The sequence below is a fragment of the Branchiostoma belcheri genome, unplaced genomic scaffold (genome assembly GCF_001625305.1).
Source record: "Branchiostoma belcheri isolate BF01 breed outbred unplaced genomic scaffold, Haploidv18h27 scaffold120, whole genome shotgun sequence".
Taxonomy (NCBI): Eukaryota; Metazoa; Chordata; class Leptocardii; order Amphioxiformes; family Branchiostomatidae; genus Branchiostoma; species Branchiostoma belcheri.
Genome location: NW_017802603.1, coordinates 657,264 through 672,403, shown reverse-complemented (window position 1 = coordinate 672,403; position 15,140 = coordinate 657,264). Strand labels below are relative to the sequence as shown.

The 15,140-nt window shown below is 37.3% G+C and overlaps 1 protein-coding gene across 2 annotated transcripts in view; it reads right to left on the bottom strand.

Moving 5' to 3' along the window:
• LOC109462966 (SET and MYND domain-containing protein 5-like) overlaps nt 1-14,955 on the bottom strand; it is a 16,576-nt gene extending 1,621 nt beyond the window's left edge. The window contains exons 1-13 of one of the 2 annotated variants that reach the window (XM_019759610.1): nt 14,860-14,955; nt 14,412-14,520; nt 14,006-14,145; nt 13,633-13,754; nt 13,203-13,272; nt 12,836-12,940; nt 12,606-12,668; nt 10,113-10,183; nt 6,173-6,279; nt 5,347-5,403; nt 4,396-4,490; nt 2,816-2,886; nt 699-867 (exon numbers count right to left, since the gene is read on the bottom strand). In XM_019759610.1, the coding sequence (XP_019615169.1) occupies nt 750-867; nt 2,816-2,886; nt 4,396-4,490; nt 5,347-5,403; nt 6,173-6,279; nt 10,113-10,183; nt 12,606-12,668; nt 12,836-12,940; nt 13,203-13,272; nt 13,633-13,754; nt 14,006-14,145; nt 14,412-14,520; nt 14,860-14,949 (1,218 nt within the window). In that variant the 5' untranslated portion in view covers nt 14,950-14,955 and the 3' untranslated portion in view covers nt 699-749. Of the gene's footprint in view, nt 1-698; nt 868-2,815; nt 2,887-4,395; nt 4,491-5,346; nt 5,404-6,172; nt 6,280-10,112; nt 10,184-12,605; nt 12,669-12,835; nt 12,941-13,202; nt 13,273-13,632; nt 13,755-14,005; nt 14,146-14,411; nt 14,521-14,859 lie in introns of those variants that run through there. The other variant, XM_019759611.1, reaches the window with a different exon arrangement.
• Between the last annotated feature and the right edge of the window lie 185 nt (nt 14,956-15,140).

Here is a 15,140-nt window from a genome sequence, read left to right as displayed (position 1 = left end):
ATGTGGCAAGCCATGGATGGGTAAAAAAGCTTCTTCTGATCTATATACAAAATGAGGCCAATCCCAAACAGATATCATCTTGCACAATCACTCATAACACATTTGGTTACACTACTGTAATATACTTGTTATGCCAAAGACCTGACTGGTAGCATAAAAAGTGTAAAGCTCAGTTGTAATTTTAGACTGTGTGAGCATATACAAGTAGGTCACACTACCATCACTACAGGCACGTGTGAAAAGATTCTTAGTTTTTTCCCTGTTCTTTTAACAAATTCTCAACTTTTTAAAAACTTAAAACTTAATAAATAAATAAATCAGCTTCTATTTAAAATTCAATAGACATACGTTGAGTGCATTTTAGGGTTACTCAGGCATTGTTATTAATATTCTCTTTTTTTTTCCCTGTCGCTTCATATTTTTTCTGAAAAAATCCGAGAAGAAACAAATTAAATTGGTGTGGCCTAAGGTTTCCATATAAATTTTTCACATATACCATAAAATAGTATCTATTCACATAAAAATACCAAATTATGCCATACTAAATTTCTGACAAGATTTCTTTTTATTGGAGACCTGCTAGCTACAAAAATGTATAGGCAATGAAAGCCTTCTAGTCCTACAATTAAATTGCAGCTTTAGAATTCTTTCTCAATTCAAGTTTTTGATATCGTGCGGCCCCAATTTGCAGCACAAACTCCGGTGCTCTCCAGTAATTGATGTTTCCAGTTTGAATGGCCCAGAAATGGTCACTCTTCATCCCCCTCTCCATCTTCTTCATCTTCTTCCTCTTCACTGGATGTGACATCAGGGTCTTCTGCCTCCACGATGCACTTCTCACATCTGCAGGAAAAGAGATAATTCTCCCTGAAAATGAGAAAACATTATCAGTCAACCCGTGTTGGAAAGTAAAATAAGGTAAGTGCATTATTCTCAACTGTGCTTTGCCATTGATGGTTATCAGTCTAATTTTCCGAGAGTCGTTGAGAAATTATGCAACCATACTGTCCACAAATGTAGATCAAAGGACAATGGACCAAATCTAGGGATCCGGGAGTTATTACACGACGTACATGTACATGTAAATGTGAAGAAAGTCGGACATGATGCCGGAATAACTACATGTACATTGTACACTGGGACAAAAAAACAAAACAATAACAGAATCTGATGTACATGTATGAGCCTTTGTGGCCCTTGCAAGAGTGCAATTACATGTATATCCTAATCATTACCGTTTCTCCTGAGTAATTTTTATAAGTTGTCATACCTGGGTCATTTAAAATCTAACAGACTTGTAACCTTAACAAATAAATGCCGTCTTGGGCAAACTCAGGCGATCACTCATTTTAAAGCACGTCCGCACATTCCTTCCAACATCTACTCTGTTAACTTTGTACAAAACTATATTTTTGACACATATTATATACGCCTGCACTGTCTGGGACACTGCGCCCGAACATGAGTTGGGGAAATTGCAAAGGATGCAGAACCGAGCTGGCAAGCTGATTCTACGAGCCCCGTATCTAACTCCATCAGCCGAAGTCCGCCGACGTCTGGGCTGGATGGACGTAAAGTCAATCCACAATCCCACAAAGCCCTCCTACTACATAAGGCCCTGAACAACCAACTACAACCGTACATGCGCCGGATTTTCACATACTGTAGGGATAGAGCGACCAGAAGCACCAGACAAAGCGCGACTGATCTCCCTGCGATACCGATGCCATTAAGAGAAATATACCGGAGATCCCTAGCCTACTCTGGCTCGCTTGTTTGGAACGCACTTCCTCAGCATGTTAGAGCAGCACCTACTCTTAGAACCTTTAAAAGACTGCTAGTATCGTAACTGACTTTGACTGAACGACTTTGGACACAATGACTTATGAGTTATTTATTAGTTATTGCCATTTTGTTTATTTATTTACTTTGTGTGAGTTACCTTGTGTATATAAATTATTACAATGTACTTTGTTTTCATTTATGAGCAAGTAGTATTTATGTTATGACCCCTTGACACTCCTCCACGCTCGACCTCTATGAAAAGCGGCCGAAATAGCGGCCGATTAGAGCATGTAACACAGTTACAGATCGAGTTGAAATAAAGGCTCAAACAAACAAACAAACAAACACATTTAAAATCTCTTGTTAAAGTTTCCATAATGTATATGACATTGTTTGCAATGTTTGTATAGCTAGCTAAAATGCATGGCATACATTTGATTTTTACATGAAACCTTAGCACAACTCAAAACATTTATCATAAAACATCAGTGATATTGAAACATTTGCATTATCAAAACATTGGCATGCAGCAATTTAAGTTAGACAGGGGTTGACCATCTACTGCAAATCCTGTCAAAGGGTTCATGACACAGAAGCTCTCAAAGATGAGCTGCTTTTGGTGTCAAAGTGGAAATGTGAAACACCTTAATGTAGCTTAAGTGTTAAGTGCACTTTCCAAGTCCTTATCGCCCAGAGCCCAAGGTCTAAAAACATTTTGACTGAAGGGGCACAGTTACATAGCTTTATTCACAGCCCATTGGTACAAGACATGCCAACTGACGTATCTGTAACTTTGAGTGAAGAAAAAATTGACTCATTGGTCATTCAGTGGCAGGAGAGAAGGCATCAGTCAGTGATGTCCACTACGAATTAGGTCACCCCCTACTTTTAACTATATAATAAGTGTTGGGTTCTTTAACGTGCAATGGTCATAACTCATAACAGATGAGACTCCACAATAGACAATGTTGAGTGATTCATTTCCTTTGGCCTTTGGCATTTGTATTTTATAGCAAGACATGAGACTCACCTCAACAACTTTTGTCTACTGTGCCTACTCCTTGTCCTCTCACACTCATCCAAATAACAGATGAATAATTCCTGTAGAATAAAAATCAACATTCAACAAGCTGCTCTACCCTACAGGGTTTTGATACTGTGATCTGGGAAGAATCGAAGATGAGAAACATTTTGTAACAGAATGTAAACTATACCACAAAGAGAGAGCAGATCTTTATAATCTGATACAATCTATGTTTCCCTTCTTTATACATCTAAGCTGTACACTAGATAAATTCATATTTCTAATGAGCTTAGACAAACCTTCTGTATTGAAACATATCTGTTCTTACATCTTTGCCATTACTAAGAAACGAGAAGAAACCAAATTCACTTGATTGTAGCTACTTGACGATATATATATGTAACGTTATGTATATTCCATCCTTTTTTGTGACCTGTACTTAACCCAGTGGGTATGTGTGTACAATAAAGGTCTTCATTCATTCATTTGATGTGTTGACAACCAGCAGAAGAGTGTTTTTAGAAGTGTGAACTTCAAGGCTGTAGTCATGTTTAAAACATCAAACACAACATTATTCCTAGACAACTCTCATACATTTCTTCAGGGAGGTGAACAAACTAACAAGTTACTTCATTCAGATTGGCAATGTGCATAATGTATTATTAATATCATCACATACATAATACACCAACGCCTGGATCCTATTTTTGCCTTAATGATCACCACACAATTGGTAATTAGAGCAAATTCTAAAATGGTTTGTGTTGTCAACAAGTTAGGCCACACCAATTTAATTTGTTGGTTCTCAGATTCGCCTCTTCAGTTTTTTATGATTTGCGCAAAAAAAAATTCTGAATCAACTCAAAAATGCTCATATTTTACCCCCAACAGTTGAGGAAAGTCATTTTCTCCTAGTTGTTACATTTTTGCATTTTTTCCATCTATCAATGCAATGGTTTTATTAAAAGTCAATTTCATTGTTTAAATATCAACCCAGCCTTTTGTGTTGACTCCATGGCTCCTATCGTTGCATTTGGTGCTATAGTAGGATGCCTAACTCTGTTTTTATTTTTTTCGCCCTGTCACTTCTTATTTTTTAAGGAAAAATCCTAGAACCAACAAATCAAATTGGTGTGGCCTTACTGGAAATTACTAAATATCACTAGCAAGGCTGAGATCCTAAGTAATCATCACCTTTTCATGTGCCTAAAGATAAAAGATAATTATGTAATCATTAAATTGATTCTATAAAAAAAAACCACCCACAATCAGTCACATTTCACAGTTTTACCTTAGTTTACAGTGCCACAGTACGTATATGTCATGCAAGAGGAAAATTATGACAAGCACATGTAAGTACATGTGCTTTCCAGTAACTCATCCATTTATACAATAAACGGACAGATAATGTATTGGAGAAAATTAGGTTTCTACGAGGACAATATGATGCACGCGTACCACGTAACACATCGAGTGAGATGTGTTCAATTGTAAGTTTCGGCTTCCTTACTTGAAAATTTACAACACTGATTCTTAGCTTCAAGTTGTTAAATTTCGTGGCTTATGTAAGAGCATGTAGCACTTACCTCTCCCTCAGTAATATCTCGGAGGGCTCTCATACTGAGGACATAATTGCCTTCATCAAATGCTGGTTCAGCACTCGGCTCACAGCTGTGGTTACCTAGCAACACAATAAAAAGGAATGATGAACTCAACTCGATTGCCCTAAGCTGAAAATGAAAAGAAGAAACGAGATTTACATTTGAAATCAGTTATTTCAGCACTTCAAAGCTGAAAAACTTTGTGACGTGCAAATGTAATGATCCCCTACGTCTTCTTAGTAAAATCCAACAACATCAAAGGTGTCTTTATGTTAACAACGATTTGTAAAATCTTTATAAAGAGCTCCATATAGGACATAACAGAGCTCATGGTAATGTGATCAAAGAAAACTGATCAAAGAATGAGGCACTTAGATCATCAGATTCTGCATCCTTGACATAGGCATCATCCACACATCTAGCCTGTGTTATACAACCTCTTGCTGCTCTATCCCTTAGACCAGTGTTAGTCAGGTGGCAACAAGGAATCAAAACGTTTTTCCAACAACTCCAAATCTCAAGTCCAGTCCACAGTACTGCAAATTCTCTATATATGGTGGACTTTTTCTGAAACTTGTGAAAAAATAATGTAATGCTACATGTATGATTGTGTAATTCACTGTTACCTGGATACCAGGCCAGAAGTGGGGGTGGGGGCCCAGGCTATTTTCTAATGTCCAATATGCGCTCAGTTGTCAGGCATTTCCAAACATACGTAAACTTTCAGTATGTTAGGGTCACATGAGTCAGAGGTGGATTGTATTGAGTTGAGTACCAGTGTCAACATTTAAGGCAGGAAACGCCCACGCTGCAATATATTCCTATCAACCACTTTTCTAAAGAAGAACTACATTATAAGGTAAATTTGGGGTTATGCTGGTACAGACACATGTAAGAGAGTACACAGTTACAGTTTGTCACACACATCATACTCACAACAACTCTGGAGACTGTAGAGTCCAGATCCCTCACAATTCAGGAAAGTTCCTGACTCTGAAAAAATATAGCATCATTAGGATTACTTCATATGTTCATGTGTATCAAAATTATATTGATTTCCATACTACTAGCTGCAAGATTATATACTTCTAGTACATACATATGATAAATCCCCTTATCTGCAAAGATACATTGTACACATGTATACGTCATAGGACTGAGAAATATATGGGATTTTTATAATAGTTCAACTTTTAATTTGCACCCATTTTTTCTCAAATCTAATTGACACATGCACCTGCCATATCATTTTGAAAAACCCTTCATCATAGTGCATCATACAATGTTTGTGACTGGGGTTTACTGGTAACAGAGCTAGGAGATCAGAATCAGGGATAAAACTGAGTACTAGGTAAAACCACTGATACCCTCTGTACTCTATACTCTCAAATCTGTCTCTACTTTGAGTTCAGCGTAACAAGTTAGTTATACAAGGTGCCACAGCTGTTTTTAAAAGTAGTGGGATCAACACATTAATGCTAGACCAGAAACAGAAAGATGTTCATCCTACTATACACATGTAGGTCAATCCTAGCTACATGCAACAGCTCACATTTGCAACTGAGAGAGATAATCTACATTGTATGGCATATTCTGATCTGAGTTTGTATTTCAGGCAGCTACCTGACACAGGTAAACTTTGACTTTCTCTCTACTGCCTAATGCTAATGCTGTCACCAATAAAACGTTGGTGCCAAAAGGCTATCTTATCAGGGAGAAGGTTAAACAAGAGGGATCCAACTTCTTTTACAGCTGCCCCTACCTTGCTCAATGTCCACGTATAGCTGGTCGATAAATGTATCCAGTTTTTCCCTGTCCTGAGTTGGTAGCTCCAGTGCATCACAGTTGTGCACATACACACTCAGGGAACTGGAGAACAGAAAACAACACACAGTCACACTCCATTTATTTATCAACTTTAAGTTACATGTAATTGAAACATGCACTGACACTACTTCCCTGAACATTGCAGTCTCATCATATCTGTTGACAGTTCTCTTGAACTTACTGACACATTTCAATTTACATGAAAACGTAGAAAAAGTAGATTTATCAAATCTACCAAAGTTCTAAGTTAAACAAACAGTATTATATGTACATGTAATGTTACATGTACATGCATACTATGTCCAAATTGGTGGTATGAGACTAGCACATCATGTGACAAAGTCTGCCTGCATACCTCATGATCAAGTCAAATGTAGAATCTGATTAATATACAGTTCACTATATCCAACATAAGGGTAAATTGCCTGCAGGGGGCAACAATGAGATTTTGTACATATATCATACAATACCATTAACAACAATACGTTTGCCAATTTAGGGCATGTTGAATTGGACAATATATTATTTGTTTCAGCCTGATCTCTACACACCTGCAGAGAATTCAAATTAAGCTGCTTCTACATATAGCCTACATAGATGGAAGGAAATGAGTGCTACTAATCAACATACACCCTTCACCTCCATACACATATGGCTTGTTTATAATTATGGTGTTTTAAATAAGAAAGCTAAAAAATTATTCGTGCAAAACAGCTACATACATTGTATTACTGGTAAAAAAAAGTATGAGATATCTGAAAAGAAACTTCAATGTATTGATTTTGCTTGAATGTTCAGCAGTATCAGCAATGAACTAAGTAGATGCAAATGAAGTGCAAGCTTTCAAAGTTGGCTATGTTTTAAGGGCACTTCAGTTAGAAGTGGATGGCCAATGACGATGGCAAGTCATGTGTAGAGGAGCCATCCAGTAACCAAGCACTTGCGTGTAAAAGCTAATACTTCTCTGTAAGTTATCACTTACCACTCTAATATACAGTGGCTTTCAAGTCTGTATATCCAAGGACAACAGCTATGAGATAGTGTCCTCCAGAGAGATACCATAGCCTCACGGAATATGGAGGAAATTGCTTCCTACTATCTTTTTTCTGGACTCACTGATTTACAAAAAAAGGTCAGCTTGAGTTTCTTCAGTAATAAAAACGTTTCAGTGATTACCTGAGGAATATACCCCGATATGGAAATGACCCATGTATAAATGGACATATTTCCATTTCATGATGAAAACCACATAACACCAAAGTGCAACATTTTCTGTTCATACCATGTATTCAACAGGAGATGGTATAGGTCAATAAACATAAACATCGGACCCAAATATACACACTTCTCCTGCTGTCACTGATTAACGAACCATCAAAAAGTTTATTTCTTCCTCCTATAAATTTTATTATAATGATAGATAATTACTCTATTACCTATATAGAACATCACAATGAACATATCGACCGGTTCATGCATCAGAAATTTACCTACACTTCACAAAAATACACCTTTGAGAAGCAAACAGTTCTTGATCATCAGGACTACAGGTGATTGCAAGACTTAGCCATACTAGTATTTGCTTTTACAGCCTTTCAAATCAAACGTATAGGACTGGTATGTTCTTATCAAGCCATTTTGCCAGGTTTGGAATTGGTCACTTGAATATAATATGCACCATGATGTCGCATACAGTCAATCAACTCCTAACTCATTGCAAGAGAAATCTCGAGAGGGAAGAATAACTTTTTGATGGTGATAGGTGAATGAAACAAACATTTATCATCACTGGTATACCAAGAAATGGATCGTCACTGTTGACAATGCTTAATGCTGTAAGTGGTGTAAACAATTAATAAGGTACAACGCATGCGCCTTGTTCAACTTAAACAAAACATCTCTTGGCTCTTAAAATATATATAAAATTGGGAAAAAGTGACAAATTTAGGGCCCCCTCCTTTACAGTACCAGCACTATATGACATGTAGTTTTGTAATGACTGTCCTTATACATGATACATGATAGGGGACCTTGGTTTGAGCTGCATCAGCTATGGATGTAGTTTGTGACAGTCATTACCAGATATTTGTGTTCTTCCTCTAATTTGTAAGTTTGCCACTGTTTATGACACCTCTCTGCTCACTATTGTTTGCATGCTCTGAGGAGCGTGGGGCCCCGGCATTCAGTCCTCCATGTGCTTCTGCTGAAGTGCTTAAATGCTAATAGTATTTTATGACCAAAAATTATTATCTGTGATGACTGTAATCATTCATTCACTATTAATCATTTACTGCCATTTACTGACCATTTAAAGAACATTTACGGAGCAATTTTACTGTGATCATTTCCTAAAAAGTTTATGATCATTTTCTCCACATTAATTGATTTTTTACTGAAATATCACTGTGACAGTAAATTCGAGAATAATTTTTGTGAATATGTAGTAAATGTTAGACAGCAAATTTTTTCCTAAATCCTAAATGTTGTCAGTACTGCGCAGTAATATATCTCAGTGGTTGGCCAAGGGCTTTCACATGCTAAAAATGCGAAATATCATAATAAATTATACGTGTAATATATACAGATTTCCATCATATAATTACCCTGGTAACTTCTCCCTGGATATCCATTGATGGGAAAGGTTAGCTGTGTTGTCATCTTGCTATCAATTTGAAACATATTGTGGTAGCAGTATAATCAAACTACTGATGATGACAAAAGGGTACATGGCATGAAAACCATCATTACTCCCCAAGGACAGCCACACAAATGTTTCTGGTATCCTGCTGCAAACTGACATCAATAAGTCACTTACATGTACAATTTTTATATGCCAGGCCTAAATGGCACCAGATTGACCATTGAAATGCTCTGCAAGCAGAGTGACAATAATTATTGGAGAAGGCAGCATTCAATATACTTATAGCTTATATAATGGTTAACATCTTGATGAGAAATTCTGACTATGTCGGTTATTTCTGTCTCAGACTGAAATATTAGACATGGGCATTTATCCCACATAATGCAGCTTCATTATTTTTCACAGCAAAATGTCTATGTGAATAAACTGTGTACAGTACACAGAAAAGAAACTCAGGTGTTTTACAAGCAGCATAACTTTCCTATAGCCACATATTTGCTTCAAAATTACTCTGTGGCCGAACCATCTCTGTTTGCTTGATTTGATAGTGTGTAGCCTGAAATGGAGAACCCAATGGATGTAAACTGGAATGTTCTCCCTTAACACTGATCCCTAGTAGCAGTCAACAAGTGGGGTGGTGTGGATAAAGGCCACCAAATGAACAGATCTGATGGACATGAATATTAATGTGATCAATTGTAAAAGTTTTTTTTGGTATGAATACTGAGTTGGCAGTAACCTTGCCAACGGGCACAGAACAGCTACACACATTTAGCCAATTACTGAAATGATACATTACATTGAAAAAGCAGGCTAAAGCTTGTTGAGATAGCATACAATCAGTCTACTACGTATACATTACTGCTTTTTCTGAGCTGTCCCTTATGACCCCCAGCATCAATTTTTATTGAACAAGGCAATGGCACTGTGAAAATGGTATATATTCCGAAGGATAGATTTAACTATTAGTAAGTATAGGGTCACATACATGCACCTATAGGTAATTAATATATGTAAAATGTAAACATATAGGTTGAGACCTCCTACTAGGTATATATAGCAAGGAGCTTAAAAGCTAGATTTTCAGCTCCTTGCTAAGCTCCTTGCTGGTAGATACGTTTGGTTAAACCGTAACTGGTATCAGCTTCATATATAAGGATATAAATTCCTTCCCTGATGGTAACACAACACCAGAACAGTTGGTTAGTGAGCCACAAATGAATCCAGCTCTCACCTTGTCCCAATTCCTTGTCCATTCCTTCCAATCATTGCAAAAATTGACCTGAAGCCATCTGGAGTGAACCACTGTGGACACAGAAATTGCTGATTGTTAGTTTTACAAATGTATGTCCAAAGATTTTTCTTGTGAGAGTCATTAGATGAGAGAAGTAATGCATAAAATGACTGTATACATGTACATGTAACAATATAAACTTTACGGCTCTGCAGTCTGTACAAGACTAATGTACACACATCTTTCAAAATGCCATATTTCAGAATGGTACATGGGGATACAAATAAGCAACAGGTGCACATAATTCATCATACATGTATACTCATATAGAAATAGATTGTTTTCAATATACTATTGGTTTTCATTGCAATTCTATAAATATATATTATGTTGAATACTGTGCACTCTTTCTTGCATTTCAATCATTTTCATTAACATACATGTATTTGAGACATACATGTACAATCAAAAAGTGACATCATTCGTCTTCTATTAGTTCAGGACAAAATGAACAAACCCCTTCAGAACATGAGTAGATTATAAGCATGTTTTTTATTCTGGAGCAGTAATTAAAGCGATAATTGGGTCCCCCAAGGGACAGAATCATGCAAATGGCACCTGGGTCCAGTTGGTTTGAATAAGAGGCATCCCTGTGTATGTGTACATTACATACTATATTATATTATACGTACACACGTAATTAAATGTGACAAATCCATAATATTTATTTATTTATTGAAAAATGCAACAAGACATTACACTGACTCTCAAGGCAGCAAAGCTGATATTAGAGAGTCAACAAATCCATAATATACAACTTCAAAATTGGGATGAGCATACATGTAGTTCATGATTGTGTGCGTACATGCACATGTACGTTGGCATGTAACATGAAAAACATCCAGCTACAAGCTGCAGAAAACAAATTTCAACCCCAAAATTTAAGATTGTAGGTTAAAGTTACATCTTCTAAAACTGACATCAGCTAACAGAATACATGCTCAATAATATGGATCACATGATGATGAGAAAAAAATGCTCAACATCATTATAAATGAACTCCTAAAACACCAGTTTATTATATATATTACAGCAAAATTTGATATGACTTGCCATTACATGAATGTTCCAGAGATATCCAGTTATTATTGATCTTTTACATGTAGCTTTGGCATTTCACGCTTCACCTATGTATGATTTTCAACTAGGTGCTTGTGTTTGCCACTTGATGACACACACAAAGCACCAAAGTTACTATTAACATGGTCTGAAGGCCACTCAAGGTTATACAAAGGTGAAATGAACAGAATAATGAACAGCACAGTCATCTTCTATAGTCAGAAATATCAAATGCAGAGAGAGTGAGGACTAACTGACTCTTGGGAGATTTGATGGATTCATTCCCCAAAGTATACCCAATTTGAGCTGTAGCCATGTTTTTTTTTCATTTGCCCACACTGAAATGTCTTCTTAATGTATAACATGCTTGAGGTGTGGCTCTCTTAAAATATGGGATCTTCTGAATTATATATCCAAAGAACATCCCAAACCAAAAAGCTATGTACACCCACTCATTTGCACATACGTCAGATGAGAAAGTGTCTTTCCCAAACATCTGGGCTTGTCAGGGTTCAAAACATCCAGATTTTCAGTCTACCATCCTGTAACTAGCAGTGCCTATGTCACTAATTGCTGTTATCAATTGAATGACCATACACTCCCATGTGCATACATCTAAAAATCATTGTTGTGCCACAAATGTTAGACTCCAATACATGTACCTTGAAATGTGAACACTAAATGAATACATGTGCATGACTACAGTCAGGTTATTGCATCAAACAAAATATCAACATCGTTGCAGACCAATTAATTTTGGGCAGGATGAATATTCATTCTCTATTGAAGTGACACACCAGAACATACATATGCATGCTATATATACCTCAGCTGTACTACATTGTACATGCTAATCTCTAAGCAGATCATACGGTGGCAAGGCAGTATCCAGGTCAGGGGAGTGTCCAATGGACACTTCCCTGGACACTCCTCTGACCAATAGATACTGCCTTGCCACCATGATCTGCCAGTGGCTAAAGGACACTCCTCTGGCCAGTGGATACTGCCTTGCCACCCATATGATCTGCTTAGCTTGGAGAGTAGCACATGTAGCCAGAGTGGCTTCATCAAGCATGTGCTATTGCTCCCCCTTGCAGTTTTACTTGATCATGCAGGGATTATATTGAGCAACCTGGTATTAAACGATCAAAGAATATGGTCGTGCTATTTTTGAACTGGTACTGGACAATGTGTACTGGATACGGCACTGGGTACTGGATAAGGCACTGGGTATACCGGTACTGGAAAGGACCACCAGAGAGGAAATAAGTGTGGATATCAAGTTGTGATTTGATGTTTTATTTAACGATGCCCAGTGCATGATGCTCCCAGTATCCATTTTTTGTAATTCCAGAATTTTCAATTTCAACTCACCTGATCCAAATTTTCCTCATACAGTGCCTCCCCCATGAGTCCTCGGAGTAGTTCCAGCTGGTCCTAAGAATTCACCGAGAAAAAAATACAATGCAAGTGCAATAGAGGCTTTTTACTGATGACATAAACATATTTTGAATACCCAGCATTCAAATGGTTTAGTGGTATATTTTTTCTGTAATTTTTCCTAAAGTTGAATGAAGAAAGTTAGCGATAAAACAACAGCATACCTGGAATTCTGCTCCTAACAGCTTGTGTGACATGTGTTCCTCCTGGTTAGTGGTGGCCTGACAGAAACCAGCAAAGGTTCGGAGAAGGTTGTCCTTGTCGGCTGCCTTGGTGTGGTCAGAAGATGTAAAATTAGTCGTCAGTCCTTCAAATTCAACTATTGAAGTCTCAAAATGTTTACCCTCTCCAAATGATTTGAGGACATATCAATATAGCAGTACTTTGGGAGTGCATTCAAATTTTGGATTACTAGTACCCAGTATATGTAGTTATAACTGTCTCTTATGAACATGCAAAAGCACAATAATGTAGTGTTATGAAACATTACTAGATAAACTGTAAGGATTCTAACTTAAGTAAATACAATACCTGTTTGACCATGGCTATCATTCTGGCAATCATCATGATACTGGCAGTTTCCGGAGGGTAGTGTATGTTTCTGCATGGAAATAGGAACTTTTATATCTACATAATAATGTAGCCTGGAATCCTGTGAAGGCAGAGCGGAGGAATGGAGCGGAGACAGAGCATTCACAGATGGATTCCAGGCTAACAATAATGATTATCTGAAAGTAGACATACCTCATGAGCACAAGTCCTTTCACACTATCTCACTACCATAATGGCAAAATTTAACTTCTGTCACTGTCTTTTTTTCAAATTAGACACACTTAATTATATCTTTTGCATCAAAAGCCCTATACACATACTGTGTCCAAGTAAGTACATGACCATAAATCCAATAATGTATAATGTAAAAAAAAATAACACATCTCTGTTGAAGACAGGTTGTCAGTACCTCCAGGTTTCTGCTAGTTTGTTGAGAGGATGCTCAGAGTCATGAACAGAAGGTCCCAGACACAGAACCCTGTGGTACTTATTCCAGGCCTCCTGTCTACAACTTTCAGTACAGTATGCAACCTGGGGATTGAGAAACATGTTGATAAGTAACTCTGTTATCTCATTTCTCTATTAAGTAACTACTGAAAGATTGACTTTTCTGCAACCTGTGACAGTGTCACGCAGATACTGACAGATAGAGGCAGAGAGATAGCAGTACAATTGACGGATTTCTTTGACTGAATAAGAACCACTCATTCATTCAAGGCAAGTAAAAACAAAAACGTTGATATTGGTGTGAGTGTGAAGCCTGACTTGACAAGTACGATCACCTGACAGTGAGGACATGTGACGTGCTCCTCTTGTTTAATGGCACAGCATTGTGGGAAGGGCAGCACCAGACTGGGACTGTTGGCCAGTCGTCTGCTCATGGCTTCTGCTGTCTCCATGGAGCGCATGCAGTGGTCACATGCTGCAGGGTTCATACAAAGTTGACCAACAACTCACACCAAGATAAGTACATAAACAATTCAAGATTGCAACTGCACTGGTGCAGGTAACACTGAATAAGAGAATAATTGAAATCAAATCTGTTGTAGGCTCATGCAAATTACTAGTTCTATACACCCAAATTTGCCAAAAATCAATATTTTAATTTGGATGGAAACAAAATATTTGTTTACTTTTTAGATTTATAACTGTGCAAATAAAATAAATACAAATATACTTTGTACGTACCAGTGTATTTATACATTGCATTCCATAAAAACTGGCAGGATACTACAGGTTTCTCCCTGAAAATGATCTCTCCCTGCTTGAAAGATCTTGTGGCATGCAGGCACTTTCCCTGAAAGTAAATAAAAACAAATATTTTTTTTTTATTATGATTTAACTTGTTTTAATTTCAAGACCTCCTTCATCACTTCACCAGCAATATTTCTATAATTCGGACGTCCTGCAACTTCAACCCCACATTTTATATAAGTATTTCACAACTATAATTTTGTCCTGCATGCACATCTGCAATTTGAACGTTGAACCACAACTATTTGCAAATCAAGAAGCAGAAGCCACACACACATCGCCCCCCTCCCACCCCCACCAACTCAAGACTCCTACATAAAATCGAGTTGTCAATCATTCCAATCCAACATGTTCCCCATATTTGTAAGACGTAAATGAGAACCTTAACGGGATCTTGAACGATGGTTACACCGCTAATATCCATCGGCGTTCCAGACTCATGTGGTGCTTCGTGGTCCATGGGCGCAGCCATGTTGTTTTGGACTGTTCTATTCGGTCAGAGGGGGAACTCGCTTTGAAAAAATTCTTTTTAACCTCTTTGATTAAATGCAACGTTACAAATTGTAAAAAAAAAAAAAAAGCATAAAGTTGTCAATTTTTTAACGATTCTTAACAGTCCATTTTACTACTAACAAGTCAATTAAATGAATTTCATAAATAGGA